Here is a 21,854-nt window from a genome sequence, read left to right as displayed (position 1 = left end):
TAACCACTAGCGACCGCTCAGACCGCAGGTCCGCGCATGCGCATTTAACTAGCGTAGTAACAAAGCCCATCGGTTCCGTCAGTTGTTGGCATCCTGCATACAGGTCAAACCGGATCAACGTATTTTAAATTTTTCGCGACTGTCGATAAATTTAAGATCATGGAACAAGTTGATTCAGTCGAAATAGGAGGTAAGTGATTGGGATTATCTGAGCAAGTCGTTTAAGTTAAATGTTGTTATATTTTTTTCGCGACGCAATCACCGGTCTAGTAGTGTCTGTTAATTCTTCAGCGTTCTAAAGCGCGCGTACGCCATGTTTTAGTTACTGCAATACGGCGAGCGGTAATTTTGTACAAAACGCACGTTTCGATATCTGATATGCGTTGTGGTTAGTTCTGAAAATGGCATAATACGACTGTGTGTTACGTACCACGTAGGGGATTTCTTACACATGTTTTATGTTAAATAAAATGTGTTTTTTTCGGCGCATGGAGTAAATTAATCAATCAAAAATCGTAGTTCACAGTTTAAAATATTGTGCTCGTAAGTCTTATAGCTACAATGTATCGTGTACTTTAAGATAAGAACATTACACTGTTTATAAATGCTCGACGAAAATGTATAGACCATTTGATGTACACGATAGCCGTCTTGAGTTTCGTTCTGAAATACGGTTAAATGAAGATACCTTTTCATCGGGAATGTTTTACAGTGAATCACGGTAATCACTCGTTGCATTTTCGTATATCCCACCGTCAGAAGTTGTTTCGATAACACGAGTTTTCTCTGTAATTGCGAAATTACATTTTTGTAAAATTAACTTTTCCGATGCAACTCTGTTGACCACCTTGTCAGCGAAATTGTCTGTTCCCAGCGCTTAATATGTTGCTGTAATAACAAACACTATATAAAGAAACACATTATTATACATTATGGGATGCCCGTCGCCCATAGCAACCGCCAACACGTGATCGTTTCGTAGCCATTAGCGCGAAACGAAGAGAATGGCGGGTTTGATCGTCATTTTAATCAGAATTGCCTAACAAGTTGAAGCGATTTGAAATTGCGATTGCAGTTTCAAAGTTTTTGAACTTGGTCAAAAGCGATGGATTTCCGTAGCATTGAATCGAATAAAAATTGGCAGTCTGGATATGCCGAAGAATATTCAGGTCGAGGTCGACTAAGTTTGATTATCTCTGTCTGGTTGTAACTCGTTGCGGCGTTTTGTGTTTCATGTAGCGCCCGCGCCGCCATTGCTTAACCCTAGTGACGTAGCACACGCACTGCACACGGCGTGCCGAAATTTAATCTGTGTCTCGGTATTTTTACAAACCGGCTTTTTGTGTTAAACTTACATAATAAAAATAATACAATTTCCCATTTCCGAATCTTTTATTCAGATGATGATATTGAAGAATCAGTAGAAGAAAAACCAAAGAAAAAAACGAAGAAGAAAGATCGCAATAAAAAGGCAAAGAAACGCAAGAGAAATGAAGTACATAGGATTTTCACCTAGCTTTTAGTTCTACTGTTTAAACACATTTGCTATGCCTCATCCGCTCATTGTTTTCTGTATTATAAAAATTTGGCAAAATTCAATGAATGTTAAAAAATGACGAGGCACCAGGAACTTTAAAACTTAAGTAATAGATTATTTAAAATGAATAACAATAATATAAATATATATTAAATAATTGTATGTCAAAATTTAAATCTCTTGTTTACAAAAGCTATTTGTGGGTATAACACCACCATACTTCATACTAAATTTTTTCAGGACAGTGACATTGACTTGCGTGGATTGTCCGATGGTAACAGTGATGCAGAAGTTGCCGCAGCGTTGGCTCTTTCACTTGATCATACTGCAAATGTTGGGGAGGACAAACCTAAAAAGAAGAGGAAGAAGGAGAAAAAAAGAAGAGCGAGTCCGGATGATGTGTCAGATGATGCTGGGACTTCAATACAAGCAACAAAAGCGGAAACAAAAACTGAAAAGGTTTGCTCGGAAAACTTAAATATTTGTTTGTTTACGAATGATGTTGAGAGAGTTTGTGACTCAAACATTGCTGATTTGCAAATTGCAAATTCAATTATTTTAACATTGCTTTATTTTAATAAGACTGTGCAGAAACAAGTTTTACCACTCAGTGATATAACAGTTTAATCAGGTGTATCTATACTGTTTTTATTAATTGTTATTCTCTAATTTAGGATTTAAAATCTTCTGCTGAACTGATTGCTGAATGGAATCTTCAGCCATTTGAACACGAACATGATGAACAAGATTATTCAGTAAGTGATTAATTTAAAAGCACAATTTATAAATTGTTTGACTTGCAAACATTTAAATATACCCTGAAATTGTATAATTACAAATATAGGTATATATATATATATATATATAGTTTTGCATGCACTATACGAAAAAATGGACTTTGAGTACTAGATTCGTAAAAAGTATTCTGGGATATTCTATAAAACCTAATTATTGTTCAATGTGTATCTCAAGTTTTGCATTATTTATTTTCGTTTTCTATTTCAGACATTGACCACTTATCGGCTGTTCAGTCAGCACATTAAGCCAATGTTAGCACGAGTTTATCCTCGCTTGCCAATATCTCGAACCCTTACTATCGTAGCAGCGATGTGGAGAGAGTTTTCCAATTCACCAAAATTTTACAAAAACAATCAAAGCACATCTGCAGAAGTGGAGGAAGGGGTTAAGGAGGGGAATTCCCGGGGCCCAGCTGTTTCTGTAGACCTTGTACCTGTTGCAGTGGATCGCAAAAATAGAAGTAGGTTTTTTTGCCTAAATGATTGATTAATGATAATTTAATGTTTACATTTGTGAAATAATATGCAAAATATATGAAAAATCGACTAGTGGTAGTGCCTTGTGTTAGCCTTTTTAAAAGTTTTATCTCTTTAAAATTAGGCAGAAGTAGCACGCCAAAGGTTGTTGCTCAAAAGAAAGAGAAGAAAGTAGCTCCTCTGCGGATCCGTCTTCCCACTAAAAAGAAGAAAAAAGGAGCATCGGTTAGTAGTTTCTTTGTTAAACAATAAGGCATGTTTGGCTCCTATGTTTGGACCCTATTATTTTTCCCTACATTACATAGCATGTGTGTATGTATATATATATATACATGCTAAGTTCACTTTTTGGTGTTTGACAATAACGATATTGCATTACCAGAGTGAAGAGGACAACTCACCATCTGATAATGAATCAGATCTTGAGTTTGAGCAGACTCTTGCAGCTGCATCACAGCAGACAGCGAGTGACAGCTCATCTAGTCGTCCTTCCTCAAGGAAGAGCAACCAGAAACCAAAAACTAAAAAAGCAATGGTTAAGAAGAAGAAACAACCAAAACCAAAACGTAAGTAAACTTAAAAACTTAGACAATATGTCTGCTTAATTTTTTTAATCTTAAAAGATTTAAATGTTTTGTTGCGACATAAAATTATTTTCCTCTATATTACTGTATACTATTTTTTAGAATTTGCATCTTTTTATAACATTTTCTTAAGTATATATATATATCTTTGTGGAACATTTTCTTGAGTATATATATAGCCTATGTATCTTTAACATGATTTTCTTAAACTAACTTCAGCTGAGGATGAAGATGGATATGAAACTGATCATCAGGATTATTGTGAGGTTTGCAAACAAGGAGGAGAGATTATCCTCTGTGACGGATGTCCACGTGCGTATCATCTTGTATGTTTGGAACCTCCTCTTGATCAACCTCCTGAAGGAAGCTGGCCATGCCCTACTTGTGTAAGTTTTTTAAATGAATGAATGTAAGTAACTTATTTACTCTTCCAGGGCAAGTTTTTTTGATTATTTTTTGTCTATGGCTGACAATTTGTACAGCCCAATAGTGACCATTGGCTTGGAGCAATTTTCTTTCCTAAGGACATATACACCCACACTGGTAACAACAACGCCTTGAAAACTGTAAACCTCTAGGTTACAGACAGGTGCACTAATCAATTGATTGTGCCATTAGACCAAAACTTTATACGTAACAGACAATAGTTCAACAAATTATATAAGAGATGTGAGAGAGAGATTTTTCACCTAAATGGTATTGTCAGTCTCTAGTTCAATAAGATTTTATTTTAGTATAAAACTAAGTCCAAGGTCTTTTCTTAGGTGAAGAATGGGATTAAACCAAAGGTACGTGGCGCTGAAAAAGATGAAGATTATGATGATCTTGAAGAGGAGGAGGAGGCTGAGGAAAATATGGATGAACATATGGAGTTTTGCTCTCGATGCAAAGATGGAGGGGACTTGTTGATCTGTGATACTTGTCCTCATTCTTACCATCTTAACTGCCTCAACCCACCTGTGGAGAAAGTTCCAGAAGGAGAATGGTCGTGCCCACGATGCACTGTAAGTTGTGATTCAAGTAATTTACTAACAGATATAGATAGTATATGTGTGTAAATTTCAATATTACTGCTTTACCGATTATTGAGGAACACATATAGCACATACTATCTAATTCTAAATATCCTGATTGTGTGTTAAACAATTACCAGGGGTCTATGGGAGTCGTGAGGCTATGGTTTTATAGTTCTTAAATATAAAATGAAAAGGTATCCTATCTTCATCTTTCTCCAACCTACTATGTACAGTTTTTTTAATATTTTATAGTCGTTTACCACTTTTTGTCTGTGAATTTTTTTTGTGACTATTCTGCTAAGCAGAAGGAATATAGTTGTCATTATTGGATCTTTCTAGTTTCTAATCATTATTATGTTTGTAGTGTCCGATGCTAAAAGGAAAATGTCAGCGAATATTAGCATGGAAGTGGCGTGACGCTCCGTACACAGAAGTAGCTGATAACCGACCGGGACATGAGGGCTCCATGAAAAAGTTATGGGGTTATAAACAACGGGAATTTCTGATCAAGTTTCATGCTTTTTCCTACTGGGATGTTGAATGGATAAGTGAACTGCAGATGGAGATATATTGCCCACATCAGGTGAATGATTAATGTAGCTTAAGGACAGTCCTTATAACAAGGGGGCCTCTTGCTCGCGTGTAATTTACCACATTTATAACTTTATGGGTGACAATTTTTTTTGTGAAGGACATTTTTTCAACCAACCTAATTTTTTATATTTTTTTTTTGTTTTTGTTTCTTTAGTGGAGGACATATACTCGTCGTAATGATATGGAAGAACCAACACAACTAGATGAGGATGATGAATGGACAGACAAGCAGCTTATTGAAAAATATTATCGTTATGGAATCCAGCCAGAGTGGCTTGCTATACACAGAATACTGAATAGCAGGTAAGCCATTTTTTCTTTTTTTCATGTTCATAAGAAAGTTATTATTCTAGAATAATGTGTGATCATCAATCACCTTTACTTTGGTACAGATATTGTAAAATACTAATACATTGATTGGCTATTTTACATATATTAACATACTTATGTATACAATATTGCACAATACCAAAACTAATCTTCATAAAATTTTAAATATATATCTATATAGTTTTTGAGTTGTAAAATCGGTACCGAAAGATGTTATAATTTTCACTGTATATTTTTATCTGATAACGGACCCTACGGTTTAATCGTTGTGAAACTTATGTTTAATAAGCCATCAGATAGGCGGGCACATCTTTTGATTCTGTAACCAAAGCTGTGTTCCAAATAGTAGTTGTGTCTTCAAATGAACCACCAGCATCTAACATGTCCATTCGATACTCAGTGTGCTTACACAGCTTGTTGTATATGGCAGTACCTGTTAATTGGTCTGTTACATTTTAAGTGAGACAATTTCAAATCATTCTAGGTATCTATAGAAAGTAACTAAAATGCTATATAGGCCTATGCAAGCTATACTAGTTCGTTATGTTTTATTAATACCAGTAATAATAGTTGTGTGACAGTGACAGTAGATTTTTTTCTACAATATGGCATGTTGTACTATAAATGTTTAGGTCCAAGTCAGTTTTTAAATGTGAGATTAGACACTTATTTTCATGTTTGTATTATAAATGTTTAGGCTGTAAGTTTAGAAATTGTTTTTATGTTTAGTTACTTTTTTTGCATTTCGCTGCCTTATCAGCCCAAGCCAGTTTCATCTGTAAAGCCAGTATTGCTCCAGTAACAGTAGGCAAGATGGTTGCAATAGATTTCTTTGTTGCAGCAGATACTAGGCTTGAATTCAGTTGAAAAATTACAACCTTTAATTAATGTATGGCATTATTAGCTGAACCGATGATGTTTTAGTTGTGTAAGTCCTGTTTAAATTGCTTATGTAAAATGCCAAAGGATGCATCTGATGTAATAGCATATTAACAGACTAACAGTTTGTCGATGCGACCATTGTGGGTGTATGTGTCCTTGGGCACGACACTTAGCAGCAACTGTTCTACCCCAGTGGCCACAAATAGGTTGTCTAAATTGTCAGCCGCAGTCATACATAAACAAAGACAAAAGGAATAAAATTTGCCAAAAATAATCAACCACAAAGCTACATTCGTAGTATTAGAAACTCGTATGCTGGTGCAAGGTGTATGAAACAGAACACCTGTGTTATAACAACTGTCGTTTTTTTCTTGCCACGCGAAGATAAAGTAAGTTACATTTAATTCAATAGTTGTTGTAGCACACATGGACCAATCTGAAAAAATGCGACAGTTGAAATTGAGATGGTTATATAAGTATATTCCTTATTTTCTGACATAGTAAATTTACTAACCTGTCCCACTTGCACCCCAATAACAATCAGTACAACAATAAGGTTGGCAATTTTGAACCTGCTTGACCTTGATTTCCATCTTTTAAACCCAGCCACAAATTTTGTGTGCATTGTTTCAAGTAGTAGCTTGTGGTCCAGTGCACTATTGTCGACAAGCTGTATCATAGTATAGTAAAGTAAATAAAAATAAACAACTGAAACATTTAGGTTTTTTTAAATTTCCCGATTTTATGATCATTTATACAGCAATATTCTTTCTGTAATAAAGCAATTATTTTTTGATAACACAAAAATAGTTGATAAATAGGAAAGAACACCTTAACTTCTCTTTCTAGGAATGGAGCTTCTTTCTTTTTCTTTCCCCCACCACCTACAAATTCCAATTAATAAATATCATTGATTTCTGTATTTCCCCCATGCAAGTTATAAGATTTATAACACATTTAGCAAAGGTAACAGAACATATCTTACTTTTTGCTGAAGTTGCTGTACTTTTAGAATCCACAGACATATTGTATCTTCTATCTATCCACCTAATACATCCAGTAACTAGTTGACAGTTTTAGCCTCAACTTCCAATTGATTATCCCGCCTCTATTTTTCCAATAATTGCTTTACTTCCTTCAATTGCTTGAGAATCCAAAGTTTAAAGTACTTGATAACTTCCATAGCTTCCCGCATTTTATTGTGGTGATAAATGTAACTTACTTTATCTTTGCTTAGTGGGGTAACAACAATCGTTATAACACGAATGTTTTGTTTTATACACCTCATGCATGCTTGCGAGGTACTACATACGTAACTTTGTGTGTGTTTATTTTTTCCTGTATAACAGAAAATTTAGGCAACCAATTAGTGATGATTTAGTTAGACTAATTCTCGCTAAGTGTCTTGCACACAGACACATGTGTTCACAATGGTACTATCGCCTTGAACCTATATACTCTTGGTTAGAGGCAGGCACGCTAACCAACTTTGCTACGACCGCTGTACTTTGTGTCTTGTATATGGAACTTACTAAATTTTCAACTCCTAATACATTGTTTTTGTTTAATTATAATGTGCGTTAAAGACCAATGTGGCGGGGTCATTATAAAAACTAACTGCTGGAGTTGAAGTTTTCCACTCTCTGTAACTGAAACTGTCATCTAAAAGCCATGTTTCTTTTAAAGTCATTCTGTTTATTACATCATCAACCAGCTTTATAAAACCATATACAGTATAACCAGTATACATACAAAGTTCAGTAAGCCATGATAAAAGCTGGAACTTCTTTGGTTTCTTTAGCAAGACCAGAGTTCCAGACGTTTTCAACATCTTTGAAATTTCCGCCAGCTTCCATCATTTTGATTCGATATTCAGTGTCTTTAAGAAGCTTATTGAACAAAGCTGCACCTAAAACAGGAACTTTAAAATAACACAATTTGTGGGAACACATTATTTTTTTACAATATGTCTTGGAGACCTTTTTTCAAATCCTAAAATTGTTTACATACCAGCACAGACAGTAGAATTACATGTTTAATTTCCTTCATAAGGTTTACAGTTAGTTATAAGCTTAAATTAAAAGATACATCTCTACCAACTTTTCTTTGATTTATCTTGCTTTTTGTTCCAACCGAATTTCATTTGTAGTGAAAGCACAGCTGCAGTTATGCTCGGTAGGATTGTAGCTATGGCTGATTTTACTGTCCGGGACAGTTGCTTGTCAGGTATTTGAAATACAATCACCTGTTGCGTTGAATAACTGTTAATCATTTTTTTTATGCAAAATTTCATTATGCATTAATTTTGTGTCTTTTTACATACAATTTTGCTTTTTTTTGATCTACATATATATAAATACATAGTATTTTTTACCTGTGCACACTGCACTATTATAACAATAATCACCACAGCCAGATGTGAACCGCCGAAAATTAATGCTTTGTTTCTCCAATGTTTATATGAATCTGTAAACCTGCTGTGTAGGTTTTCCAGCAAAAACCTGTTGTCTACTTCCTTAGGATTAATCACCTGAAAATTAAAATTCTGTTGGTTAATATATATACATATTATGCAATAAACATTGTTACAATATTTCGCCCAGCAAATTTTCCAAATGCGTCAAAAATGAAACAGTTTTCGAAATCACTTGTCTTTTAAAATTGTTTTAGTCATGAATTTAATATACTGATGAAACTTTATTATAAAATACACTTATATATATATTTTTTTTATATTTAAGGTTTAGTGTCTTGAGATATGTTTCAGCTTAACGATAAAATCACTTTTTTTCACTTACTTTAATTTGTGGCTTTGAGTATTTGACTGTCTTCTTTTTTGGTGCCATAACTCGAATTGTATTTAATATATTTATTTTCAGCTGTAAAAATTGTTGTAAAACGTTTAAAAAAATTACCTACTATAAATAAATATTCAGAAATCATAGGCATTGCCTTTTAAACCACTACCCTAAAAAATAACTATGTGAACCGATATACACTGACATATACAACCATTAGCAACAGGAAAATAGGCAAAGAATTGAAAATATAAATGCAAATTGAACCACATCCTGTTGTTCATGTTCCCACCATAGTTTTCCAACACTAACTGAATAACCTTTTATGTTGCCTTATGAATTTAAATTTTGTAACCTTTTGTAGGAGATATGTAATATTTTAGTCATTGTTTGTTTTTCTTGAATTAAGGTATGATATAGTATATTCACCTAAAATAATAGTTAAATATTTAAACAGCAAAACATTTAAAATTTGTTAAAGTTTTTATAATACTGTACAAAATATAAGTTTTAAATTGTATGATAAAACCAAGTGACCTGTAAAGAGTAAAAACAAAGATTTCTAATTCTTTGATCTTTTGTTTCTTTAGAAAAGTTCCACGGTCTTCACAACTGCAGTACCTTGTTAAATGGAAGCATCTAGCTTATGATAAAGCAACATGGGAACCAGAAGACAAGGACATCCCTGGGATGAAAGATGAGATCAAGAAATACAAAGAGCACAAGTAATTATTTAAATTTTTTTCCGAAACTTCATGTTTGATTGTATTCATTTTTTTGTAGAAACTTTATTGAAGGTGGGAAAGGAGGAAAGAAGAAAAAGAGAAAAGATGAGAAAAAGAACCGTCCTGATGTGAGTGCAAATTTTACAACATTTTAGATTATTTATAAAAGTCAATGTCATCTTTTTAATCTGTCATTGCTTTTTTAAGCCTTATTTTAATAATACTTTTTTTAAAGCCTTATTTTAAAAAAGTCCGATCTGGCTGTTGATTGAAACTGGACTAAATATCAGGTCATAGGACATTCTTTGCTGTTGGTCCCTACAATCATATAGATTAAACTAGAAATCCTGTCTTATCTAACCATATGACACAACTTACATTTTTTCAGCCTTCTGAGAAATATGTAGACCAACCAACCTTCATTACGGATCTTGGATTATCTCTGCATGAATATCAACTTGAAGGTTTAAATTGGCTTCGTTTCTCATGGACTCAGGTTACAATAGTTTATTGCTTATTTTTAGCTTGGAAAAAAAATTGCTCATTTTTACAGACATTTTCCTAAATAATTTATAAAAAATAACAATACTGTTTAACATAAGCAATTTGTTTAAACGCAGAAATGAATGTATGAAACTTTTTTACCTTCACGCAGTGGGACAATAAAAGTCATTATAATAAGGTTGTTCTGTTTCATACACGTTCCCACTGGGTTGGAGTAATTGTCATTAAAATGTCTTGCCTAAAGACAAATACACCAACAAGGGTCAATGGTAGCAGCATTGAGTATTGAACCCGTAACCTCTATGTTAGAAACAGGCGCACTAACCAGACAGAAACATGCTTTCACATAGGAAATTTATTTTTCAGGGAACAGACACAATTTTAGCTGATGAGATGGGTTTGGGGAAAACTATTCAAACGATTGTGTTTGTCAAGTCATTAGTTGAAGAGGTTTGTGGCTTTTTATACCTTTGATTTTGTGTGGAAAGCACTTGTGTTTTATAGAATATAGCTTGCTTTATCCTCACCTGGCCGAAAATTGACAGTCGGTCGAAAATTGACAATTGTTGTTATGTTTCTTGTTCATGAACTAATACGCCTACAATGGTAGCAATGACAAGCCTTGAACCTGTAACCCTTTAGGTTAGAGGCAGGCGCGCCAACCATTGTGCCATGGCACCAAATTATTCAAAAAAATTAGTGAAGCAGCCGAATAACCATGACTTTAACCAGGGTCACACACGAGGTCCATTTTTAATCTCAGTTCCATTATCCACCATGATAAATTGGGAGAGGGAATTTGAGTTGTGGGCTCCGAACTTGTATGTTGTGTCATATTATGGTGATCGTGATTCAAGGGCTGTGATAAGAGACAATGAATTTTCTTATGATGATAATGCTATTCGATCTGGTGCTAAAGCTTCAAGATTAAAAGTATGGTCTGATATGTTTTGTATTCAAAAAAGTATGTTTGTTTTATTTTGTATTAAAAAAGTATGTGTTTTAATTTGTTTATATAAGTAACCCTTACCCTGAGGCTGAGTAAAAAATAAAAACTTAAAAAAAAAAAAAATTGTAAAAAAAAATGTTTACAAAATTGTAAAAAAAATTGTTCACAAGCTAAAAATTTGAAAATTGTTACATTTTAAAAAATGCATGATTTTTTTCTACAGTCTGGATGTTTAGTGAAGTTTCATGTCCTACTCACATCATATGAGATGTGCACGATAGACTCTGCTACTCTATCCTCTGTAGATTGGGTCATGGTGTGCATTGATGAGGCTCACAGGCTCAAAAATAATCAGTCAAAGTTTTTCAAGTAAGTTTTATTTAATCATTGAATTTTCAAAGCTCTAAAAATACATCTAGTTTATGAAATTATCTGCAAATTATCTTTTATGTTGTTTTTAAGTAAAAAACTGGTCATTGAAATTAGACAGAAAAATAGTCTTAATTTTTTAAATCCAAGTCCCTTTTTATTATTATAATATTTTCTAGTTTAAATCAAACATGGATTTTTCCAGGGTCTTGTCAGAATACAACGTGGCACATAAACTCCTACTGACTGGCACACCATTGCAGAATAATCTAGAAGAACTTTTTCACCTGCTTAACTTTTTAGTTCCTGATAAATTCACGTAAGTTGGAATGTTTCAAAATATCCTCTGATTGAGACAATGACTGCAAATTGTAAATTAAGGTTTTTATATTGTTTCAGTAAATACACACGTAAAACTTTTATGTTTTGATCATCTTTGTGTCCTTTTACAATGTTAAATATTAAATAAAAAAATACAAATGATTTTTCAAACATTAAAATAAACTTTTCCTAGTGATATGAACGGATTCTTGGATGAATTTGCGGAGATTGCGCAGGAAGATCAAGTGAAGAAACTCCATGAGATGCTTGGTCCTCACATGCTTAGGAGGTTGAAAGCAGATGTGCTAACTGTAAGTGTAACCAGTTTTCTGTTTTCTATTCCTAATGAAATCTAAAGTTGACACATCTATCTGCCCTATCTGTGACAACGAAGATGAGACATCCTTTCACTATGGTGGCGTACGCCCAGCATTTGTGAATGCAAGTTGGAGCATCTAACCTTGGCCGAGCTGTCAAGGAATGATCTCCCATCTTTTACTTTTAAAGCCCATGTCTAAATCCTACGACCCATGTCGTACCACGCTGCGGGACCTCACTTACATAGAATGAACCAAGTCTCATATGGTAGCATCTTGGCTGTTTCTGCCTTTAATACAGTAACCCTGCTGTGCCTTGCTGCATATTTCCACCAATAGTAATCTAATTATTTAATTGAAATATATTTTCAGGGTCTTGCGTCGAAAAGTGAATTTATTGTGAGAGTGAATCTCTCTCCTCTGCAGAGGAAGTTTTATCGCTACATCCTCGCGAGGAACTTTAAAGGATTAAACTCAAGAGGAGGACCAAACAACTCCTCTCTTCTCAACATCATGATGGATCTGAAGAAATGTTGTAATCATCCTTACCTCTTCAATAAACCTGCAGAGGTAGGAAAAAAAGACTTTTCTGGTTAAAATACAACAAATTTAAACTCGTTAATCCAAAAAAATTCAGTAAAACCTGTTTTGAAGTTGTATGTCTGAAATAAAACAAAATTTAAAAAAAAATAATTTCTAGTTTAAATACACCATATTTAAACTAGTTTTTAACGAAATAAACAAAACTTGATCAGTTTTTAAGTTGTATACCTGGATCAAAACAAAACTGAAATAAAAAGTCTTTCTTTAAAATACAACTCATTTAAATTTATTAACTTTTTTTAAAGAAATGTAAATCATTATTCCTATTTCCCAGGAAGCGCAGAGAAGCCACAACGGTGCATTTGAAGGAACAGAGTTGACTAAGACAAGTGGAAAGCTCATCGTTTTGCAGAAAATGCTTCGGAAACTGAAGGATAGAGGAAACAGGGTTCTCATATTTTCACAAGTAGGTTTTTAAATATATTCATTTAAAAAAAATTGACTAAAGGGAATCCGATTTCTTTAGTTTGTAAATATAAATGCATCATGGCACCACAGTGAGCCTCAATTTATGAATTGCGACCAAAAATATGCCATTATTTGATTTGGTTGGGTACCCTACTACAGTGCTTCAAAAAGCCTTTTTGTATTAAAAATTTCCATACAAAATGACCCCAGGTTTCTGAAAAAATTGCCGCTACATTAAGTTTTTGTTAAAAACTACACAATTTTTATACAATACCTTTAAACTGTGTTCACAGATGACAAGAATGTTGGATATATTGGAAGACTTTCTGGAGTACGAGGGCTACAAATATGAAAGAATTGACGGCTCAATCACTGGATCTATTAGACAAGAATCTATAGATAGGTTTAATGGTAAGATTTCAATAAAACATTTGTTTTTTATTTTTTATGGGTGAGGTTCTGCAGCATGGCAGGGTGGGGCCGAGATATAGGCCAGAGTTGTCCCATTACCCCAACATTCAGTCTGCTACAACCCTTTAGTGACCACTATGTGGGTGAGGCCCTTCAGCGTGGCATGACATGGGGGCTGAGATATAGATCAGGGTTAGCCCATTACCCGAACACTAAGTTTGCGACCATAAGTTCACACTGGGTTGGAGCAAATATTTGTTACGTGTCTTGCACAACAAACATATCAGTGCGAGCATGGAACTCGGTACTTTTTAATTATATATAATAAAAACCCACCCACTGCGCCAAACAAGTTTATTTAATATTATTTTAAAGCAGGGTCTTAAATTGAAATTTATGCTTTGTAGAGGCATGTAAGATTCATACAATTGAAAAGGATATTTTTCTAGATTGATTTGTTTGTTTTAAAATTATTTTTATGATTTGTATAAAAATTTTCTTTACTTTAAAAAACTGTACAAAACTTCCGATATACATAAACATTTTATTCAACAGCTCCTAACTCTGACCACTTCGCATTTCTGTTATCTACTCGTGCTGGTGGTCTTGGTATCAACCTTGCCACAGCAGACACTGTGTTCATATATGACAGTGATTGGAATCCACATAATGATATACAAGCCTTCAGTCGAGCTCATCGTATCGGACAAACCAACAAAGTCATGATTTATCGCTTCGTTACAAAGAACTCCGTCGAGGAGAGAGTCGCAGAGGTATAGATACTTCTTGTAGTTTTTTAACAGAAAAGTTTTTTTTAGCTTGTGTTTTGAATAAGACAGGTTTTTGTTTCACCTAATGCCAGCTTACAAGTTACCACCCATGTAACTTTGTGGGTGATTATTTTTTTCCGTATGCTGAAAATTTGGACAACCAATTAGTCCCCACTGGGTTGGAGAAATTGATGTTAAGTGACACCCACAATGGTAGTTGGATATGCCTTGAACCCATTAACTTTGGGTTACAGGCATGTACGCTAACCAACAGTGCCAGATAAAAAATATTCCTAACTTTTTCTCTGTATTTCTAGGTAGCCAAGCGTAAAATGATGCTGACTCATCTCGTTGTACGACCTGGAATGGGTTCATCTAAAACTGCGAGCATGACTAAGCAAGAATTAGACGATATTTTAAAATTTGGAACTGAAGCTTTATTTAAAGATGAAGATGGTGAGTTCTGTTGGTTTGTGTTTAAATGAGGGGTTTCTCGTGTTTTGTTTGACTTTTATCTGTATAATTGGATAACTTCCTCTTTGTTTGGGCAATCCATTTATGACCTGTTGATTGAAAAATGTTATTTAAGTGTCTCACCCAAGGACATCCATGCCCTCAATGGTGGCAGCATCGAGCTTTAATCCTGGTATCCTGATAACCCCTAGTTAGAAGTTAAGCGCTCTAACGAATGCTACCAGGCATAACATATTTTATTAGCTCTTCTGATGTAAATTTGATAATTTCATTGCACCAACATTTTGCTGCCATCTGCCAAAACATCAGTTTGGTAAACATTTTACTTTTATTTAAAATTTTAAATATAAATTTTATATTTAAAGTTTAAATTTTGTTTTTATATATTTACCAGACGCCGAAGGAAATGATTTCATTCATTACGATGATAAAGCTATTGAAGCATTGCTTGATAGAAGCAAGGAAGGATTGGAAGCAAAGGAAAATGAGAATAGTCGAATGAATGAATATCTCAGCTCATTTAAAGTGGCCACATATAAATACAGTGAAACGCATGTTGAGGTAAGATATCTTATGTAAAGTTTGCTATTTGTGATGAAACCTGTGTGCTTACTGACTGTGAAGCGCGATGTGTGTATTTGTGTCAGAATATGTTTTTATACCTAGTTCAACATATTACCTATTTTTCTGTGCAGGCACCAGTGTTGACTATTAAAAACACAAAATGTTAACCATTAAATACACAGTGTTGACCACTGAAAAACAGAGTGTTGACCATTAACAAAATACAACACACAAAACAGTGGTGACCACTAAAAATACCACTAAAAATAATAGTGTTAACCATTGAAAAGCTAAGTGTTGAATACTAAAAAATCTTGTGTTGACCACTAAAAAATTCAATGTTGACCACTAAAAAATCTACTGCTGACCACAAAAAAATCCAGTGTTTCCTATTATTTTTTCCAACCTTTTTTATCTAGCCGGAGCCAGAACGAGAGATAATTAAAGAGACGATGGAACAACCAGATCCGAATTATTGGGAGCGATTGTTACGACATCATTACGAACAACAACAGGAGGAGATTGCTTCTACATTAGGAAAGGGAAAGAGAATTCGAAAACAAGTTAACTACTACCATGCAGAGAATGCAACTGCTGCTGAGGTGGAAAGAGGTGAAAATAAATAATAAAATAAAATAATTTTTTTGGAAAAAATAGAAATTACATAAAATTATAACTAATGAATAGATATTTTAATTTTCCTAAAATAAAAAAAATAAAAAAATTTTATAATGTTTTTTTCTTCAATTTTTTGCTCTATAGGCCAAGGAGGTTGGGAAGATAATGGGAGTGATTACTCCGGGATCAGTGAAGGAGGAGAGGAAGAAGATGAGGAGTTTGATAACAATGAAAGTGAGTTGAATGAATAACTTATTTATCTATCGTGGGGGGCAACGACAGTCGTTGTAACGCGCTTGTTCTGTTTTACACTTCTCGTTCCAGCTTACGAGTTGTTACTTTGTAAGTGATTCTTTTTTGTCTTTATGTATGGTACAATGGTAGAAGCGAGGAACCAGTTAATGAAATGGATTTTGTATTTTTTTAGATAAGCGACGTGGCAGACGTGAAAAAGATCGGCCGTTACCTCCCATGCTTGCTCGTGTTGCTGGGAATATTGAGGTATTTATCAATTTATATTTATGTAAGTGTGTCATAACAACTGTAACTTAACATATACTTTGAAACAGACAAATGTTGCTGTTTATCTCGACATTTCTTTTGTCAAACATTTAAAAGTTTTAGAAATAAAACTAACACCAATTTATTATTCACAAGTTTTTCTTTTCATGCTTTCCTTTTTGAATTAAAATAAAACAAACTTTTACTTATAAACTCCACTATTTTCACCACAAAAATAAAATATAATTTACCATTTCACTAAATTCTTGGTTCATTTTCAGTTTTCAACAAAAATTTCCTATATTTATTTCCTAGGTTTTGGGATTCTCTGGTCGTCAGCGTCGTACGTATCTAAACTTTGTGATGAGATATGGGATGCCTCCGACTGAAAACTTTCAGAGTAGATGGCTTGTTCGTGAGCTGCGTGTCAAGTCAGAAAAGGAGTTCAGGTTTTTTAAATATTACTGTTTATTGTGGCCTATATTAATTATTACATGTGTAACTATGTATGTAATTCTGCCGCATTTCACTTTGTGATTAGTTTGGACAATTTATTCAATTTGCAATGCTTGTATTTGTATTTTGGCTCTTTCAGCACAAATTTGGCTAAACGACGTTTCAACATCCTATTGAGGTTGTCTTTGCAACTAAAAAGAGACTCAACGTTTTAACATTTTTTGTTTAATATAGTGTACCTACAATACCCTGCCATATATCTTTTGCCCTTATATAATCCATTCTGCCAAAGCTATATCTTTGTGTAGAAATAATAAGGGCGAATATTATAATTGCTTTATATGGAAACTTAACACAAAGACTTGAGTTAGTTTCAAAGGCAAAGCATGACATAGAAAAAAATCCACAACTGTCATATTTTTTGGAAAAAAAATATTTAAGCCATTCGTTAGGTAAAATAAGCTGAAAAATCAATTAGCTATTACAGTGTTGACCATTTGAAAATACAGTGTTGACCAATTCTGTTTACAGAGCATATACTTCACTTTTCATGCGCCATCTTTGCGAACCTGGATCTGAAAACTCTGAAACTTATTCTGACGGAGTACCGCGTGAGGGGGTTTCCCGTCAGCATGTACTGACACGAATAGGAGTTATGGCTCTGATTCAGAAAAAGGTTTAATTTTTTACGAATTCAGTTTTACTATTAACAATATAACTTTACTTAAATTATAGGAATCTATATTATAAAGGGCTCCTATGTTACCTGTTGGCTGTTTTAGAAGCTATTGTTTTAGAAAAATGTTTTTCTTTTTGTGAGATACAAAAAATTGTTAGAACAAAATCTTCCTATAAAAGATAATTCTCAAATTGGTATGATGAGAAACTATTGGCATAATTTGAATCCAACTCAGAACAATTTTTGATTTGTCTGCCACTGATTATACATGAATGAGATCTTCATATTTTTAGTATTATTTTTTTCTACTCTAGGTAAAAGAATACAAGATAATAAATGGAGACTGGAGTTTACCCCAACTAAGTCCAATGTGGAAAAATCGTGGTTTAAATGCGGCAGCTCTCGCTGTTACATCAAATATTGCATCGCGCTCAAATACGCCAACGTCATCGTCTGCAAAATCTGCTGAGTCATCGGCTGCTCCTTCTCCAATTCCTTTGGTTGCCAAGACAACAACAATAGTTGACGAGCAGAAAGAAGTGCCAGGTATGTCTAGAAAATTAATGGTGTTTCTAAAGTGGACGCTATTTACTCAAAGCCATATAATAAAAAAACGAAAATAAAAAAAACAATAACCTAGGAAGTAAAATACATGGTAACTCTTAAGCTGGCACAAGAGATGGATAAGACAAAACACCCGTGTTTAACGACTGTGTTTAAATGGTAGTTGAGGCTAAATCTGAGGGAACCGCACAAGGGGAGAAAGTTACAGAAGAAACCGAAAAAGTGGAGAAAATGGAAGTGGAAGAAACGAAAGGTTGATTTCTTGACTTTTTACTTACTTTTTTAATTATTTTTTTAATTATTTATTTTTACCATGATAATTAAAGCAAAAAAAAACGTTGTATGAAGTGGCTTGTTTGATAGTATTAGTAGCAGAATCCTAATTATGTTGCCATTTTCTTATTTATAACGTTTTTTAATAAATAATAGATGTTGCACCAGAAACAACAAGTGAAGTCAAAACTGAAGCCAGTTCTTCTGCAGATAAACCAGGTATGTATATTCATCAGAAAAAATTAAAAAAAAAATTTTAAATGAAGACATTTTTGCAAAATGGTTTGATAAAACTTGGAAAAATAATGGAAAAAATGTAATTGAAAATATTTTTATATTATTCTGTGGTTTTAAAAAATCAATCTATTTTTTTAACTATTAGCCACAGAGCAAATCCCAGTAAAGGATGATCCCAGTTCATCATCTAAAGTGGAAGAAACATCTCTTCCAATGACAGGACCTCAAAAGTTTATGTTCAACATTGCTGACGGAGGTATGGGACAAATAGTTAAACTTGAATTTCTTCGTGTTTTTTGTATTTTTGATTTAACTATATATATTCAACTATATACAACTATATATACTGCATTTTGTTTTTTTTAGAAAAGTATAAAAAAATAGAAAACTTGAAAAATATTATATATAATTAAAAAATAGCAAACAAATTTAATTGAGCATTGTTGTTTAGGTTTCACAGAACTCCACACATTGTGGCAAACAGAGGAGCAAGCTGCTATACAATCAGGAAGACTAAACGAGATATGGCATCGTAAACATGATTACTGGCTTATTGCTGGTATAGCCATGTGAGTGTTAAATATAAAACATACAAGTCACATACATGGTAAAAAAATTCTTTACTTTCATTTCAAATATTCTTTACTTCCATTTCAAAAATTCTTTACTTCCATTTCAAAAATTCTTTACTTCCATTTTTCAATGGAATATGCCTATAGTGTATATATTAATTTTAAAGCAGAAAGTATTTCATGTAATTCAAATGAAAAATGTAAGGTTCATTATTATATACAGCTAGATCCATTATATATTTATAACAATAATACTTTCATATACAGTCATGGTTACGCACGTTGGTCAGATATTCAGAACGATGTTCGATTTGCAATTGTCAATGAACCATTCAGAGCGATGCACGAAAAAGGAAATTTCCTAGAAATGCAAAACAAGTTTCTTGCTAGAAGATACAAGGCAAGTTTAAATAATATTTTACCCTCGTGTGGCAGGGGCAGCGACAGTCTTTATAACACAGGTGTTCTGTTTCATACACATGTGTGATTTTTTTCCAGATTTTATTTGATTTTATGTACTTTTATACAGCTGTTTATGTTCATATATATATTAGATTATATTACACGTATGACATATACATACTTATATTACAGCTGTTAGAACAAGCACTGGTGATAGAAGAACAATTACGTAGAGCGTCGTATTTAGGATTGGTACAAGACACAAAGCATCCTGCAATGTCGCTCAATGCAAGGTAATCATGTTGCTCTTCACCACGTACATGTTATGGTAGTAATATTTGTATCCAAGAGTTTATTGTAATTTTTTGATAACATATTTTTTGGTAATACTTAAAATTTGGAAATTTTTACCAATTCAGTTCCAAATTGATATTTTTCATTATTAAAAGATTTGGAATGCCAGTGAAAGTGTCATAGTGCAATACAATCCAATTCCACAGCAGCACTTATATATTGTGTAAAACATTAATAGAGTTTCTACCAAAACAGGTTTGCTGAAGTTGAATGTTTAGCTGAGAGTCATCAACATTTATCCAAAGAATCATTAGCTGGAAACAAACCTGCAAACGCTGTTCTGCACAAAGGTTCGTAACATAATCCCCAGTTTCCTAATTGACAATTTAATAAACTAATTAGTGACAACCGGTTAGGAGCAATAACCTTCCATTGAGAGTGTATCTTAAGGACAAACTCGCCCACAATAGTCGCAAACTTGAGTTTTAAGCCGGTATTTTGTAACAAGGCATATCACCCGCTCTGTTACAGCCCTAGTTAAACGAAGCTCTGTTACAGCCCTAGTGCCGAAGTGTTTTAGATCTTTACTAATAGTAGAATCTTGCACACAAAACATACGCCCATTATAACTATAAGGCTAACCTACATTTAGAAATATACATACATGAATTAAATCCAAAAGGCTGTTTAACATTTTAAAATGTGCATACACCCATTACATCTGAGCTAACCTTCATTTTACACTAAGTGTAATGTGTAACTAACCATTTAAATTATCCAGTGTTGAACCAACTAGAAGAATTGCTTGCTGACATGAAAGCTGACGTTGGTCGACTACCTGCAACTTTATCACGAATACCTTCTGTTGCTTCAAGACTACGAATGTCTGAACGTGGTATCTTGAGTAGACTTACTCAACAAAATGGAGATCATCAGGTAATTTGAATGAATGATTGTAACTTATTTACCCTCGCCTGGTTGGCGGTTGTTATAATGCGATGTTCTGTTTTATACACTTTGTGTAAATGAATGGTACAGTATCTTTCTTGATTACGTTGCTAAACAAACTATATTTCTTTGCAGGTTCCCAATACCAACTACCCACCCTACCACAAAATGCTAAGTGGTCCATTCTGTTCAGGTGAGCAAAAACAATAACCCGCACGCTCAGGACAACTTTTTGGTTTCTTCTGCTGGGAATAAATTCAACTTTTGTAGGACAGACAGCGTCGTCGAAAAGCCACACTTCAAGCAAAATCATTGATAGCAACAAGATCAATTATAACAAGATCCTTTCTGCCACACCTTCCAGCAGCACTAGCACTGAAAACGTGGGTGCTGCTAATACAGCAGCTGCCATACTAGCTGCCGTCAACGCCGAAGCGAAAAAAGACAGTGTAGTGATCACCATTGAAGATTAACCTGGTCTTGTTAAACAAATGCAGTATCCTACTTCTATGTACATCATGCTCATCAACAAATTGTATTTATCACGCTTTTAGTTCATGCTGCTTAGACAATGTTTCTGTTCTTGGCTTTCCTTTATAAAAAATTGTATTTATTCGTCCCAGTGGTGTTACAGCAACATGATTGCCCTCGCCAAAAAAAGATGTCGATCTTTTCGAACTATAACTGCAGTTGCTAGTGTATGCAAGCGTTTGTAAGAAGTTTTAATTTCAGGTTTAAACGTTATGCAGTTAAAAGTTATCACATCAAAACGGATGGCGTGGAAAACGTTAAATACATACATGCTATATATAGGTATATAGTATGACTATTGACTGTGCTCTAAAAAGTGACGCTCAAATGCGCGAAGCCTTATCTTCAT

The 21,854-nt window shown here is 33.8% G+C and overlaps 3 protein-coding genes across 5 annotated transcripts; 1 reads left to right on the top strand and 2 right to left on the bottom strand.

Moving 5' to 3' along the window:
* The first annotated feature begins 31 nt into the window (after positions 1-31).
* LOC149732689 (ATP-dependent chromatin remodeler CHD3-like) lies at positions 32-21,601 on the top strand. Of its 3 annotated transcripts, none has more exons than XM_089883230.1 (41): positions 32-190; positions 1,401-1,495; positions 1,778-1,996; positions 2,212-2,292; positions 2,543-2,795; positions 2,936-3,036; positions 3,194-3,377; positions 3,615-3,781; positions 4,160-4,399; positions 4,776-4,994; positions 5,160-5,308; positions 9,606-9,740; positions 9,799-9,868; positions 10,129-10,236; positions 10,611-10,694; positions 10,977-11,177; positions 11,417-11,562; positions 11,768-11,881; positions 12,077-12,194; positions 12,573-12,770; positions 13,078-13,209; positions 13,505-13,622; positions 14,178-14,395; positions 14,710-14,848; positions 15,261-15,427; positions 15,850-16,042; positions 16,193-16,282; positions 16,476-16,549; positions 16,865-16,998; positions 17,537-17,681; positions 17,999-18,230; positions 18,412-18,501; positions 18,678-18,740; positions 18,904-19,014; positions 19,210-19,327; positions 19,598-19,730; positions 19,925-20,025; positions 20,282-20,376; positions 20,808-20,962; positions 21,110-21,167; positions 21,245-21,601. In XM_089883230.1, the coding sequence occupies exons 1-41, from the start codon at positions 160-162 to the stop codon at positions 21,445-21,447; spliced, it is 5,682 nt and encodes a 1,893-aa protein (XP_089739356.1). In that variant the 5' UTR covers positions 32-159; the 3' UTR covers positions 21,448-21,601. The 3 variants fall into 3 exon arrangements, with proteins under 3 accessions (XP_089739356.1, XP_089739357.1, XP_089739355.1); XM_089883231.1 differs by lacking the exon at positions 32-190 and adding an exon at positions 974-1,169 and having other exon boundaries at positions 21,250-21,601; XM_089883229.1 differs by lacking the exon at positions 32-190 and adding an exon at positions 974-1,169.
* Positions 5,314-7,692, bottom strand: LOC149732691 (uncharacterized). The gene is made up of 5 exons (XM_089883246.1): positions 7,203-7,692; positions 7,049-7,101; positions 6,732-6,887; positions 6,069-6,213; positions 5,314-5,768 (listed from the first exon to the last, which is right to left on the bottom strand). Exons 1-5 carry the CDS (start codon positions 7,240-7,242, stop codon positions 5,617-5,619), a joined length of 546 nt encoding a protein of 181 aa, XP_089739372.1. The 5' UTR covers positions 7,243-7,692; the 3' UTR covers positions 5,314-5,616.
* LOC149732690 (uncharacterized) lies at positions 7,903-9,148 on the bottom strand. The gene is made up of 4 exons (XM_089883249.1): positions 9,016-9,148; positions 8,592-8,747; positions 8,318-8,462; positions 7,903-8,126 (listed from the first exon to the last, which is right to left on the bottom strand). Exons 1-4 carry the CDS (start codon positions 9,061-9,063, stop codon positions 7,975-7,977), a joined length of 501 nt encoding a protein of 166 aa, XP_089739375.1. The 5' UTR covers positions 9,064-9,148; the 3' UTR covers positions 7,903-7,974.
* Positions 21,602-21,854: the final 253 nt, after the last annotated feature.

Source organism: Ciona robusta, chromosome 8 (assembly GCF_009617815.1).
Source record: "Ciona robusta chromosome 8, ASM961781v2".
Lineage (NCBI taxonomy): Eukaryota > Metazoa > Chordata > Ascidiacea > Phlebobranchia > Cionidae > Ciona > Ciona robusta.
This window is presented reverse-complemented; position numbering and strand designations above follow the sequence as displayed.

Coding starts and splice junctions, on each gene's coding strand:
- LOC149732689 (XM_089883229.1), top strand. CDS start 1,106: ATGGATTTCCGTAGCATTGAATCGAATAAAAATTGGCAGTCTGGATAT. Junction 17,682..17,998: donor TGGCTCTGATTCAGAAAAAG/GTTTAATTTTTT, acceptor TTTCTACTCTAG/GTAAAAGAATACAAGATAAT. Junction 20,026..20,281: donor GCAATGTCGCTCAATGCAAG/GTAATCATGTTG, acceptor CTACCAAAACAG/GTTTGCTGAAGTTGAATGTT.
- LOC149732691 (XM_089883246.1), bottom strand. CDS start 7,242: ATGTCTGTGGATTCTAAAAGTACAGCAACTTCAGCAAAAA. Junction 7,102..7,202: donor TACAGCAACTTCAGCAAAAA/GTAAGATATGTT, acceptor TGGAATTTGTAG/GTGGTGGGGGAAAGAAAAAG. Junction 5,769..6,068: donor GGCAGCGAAATGCAAAAAAA/GTAACTAAACAT, acceptor ACCAATTAACAG/GTACTGCCATATACAACAAG.
- LOC149732690 (XM_089883249.1), bottom strand. CDS start 9,063: ATGGCACCAAAAAAGAAGACAGTCAAATACTCAAAGCCACAAATTAAA. Junction 8,748..9,015: donor ACTCAAAGCCACAAATTAAA/GTAAGTGAAAAA, acceptor TTTAATTTTCAG/GTGATTAATCCTAAGGAAGT. Junction 8,127..8,317: donor GCAAGATAAATCAAAGAAAA/GTTGGTAGAGAT, acceptor TTCCTGTTTTAG/GTGCAGCTTTGTTCAATAAG.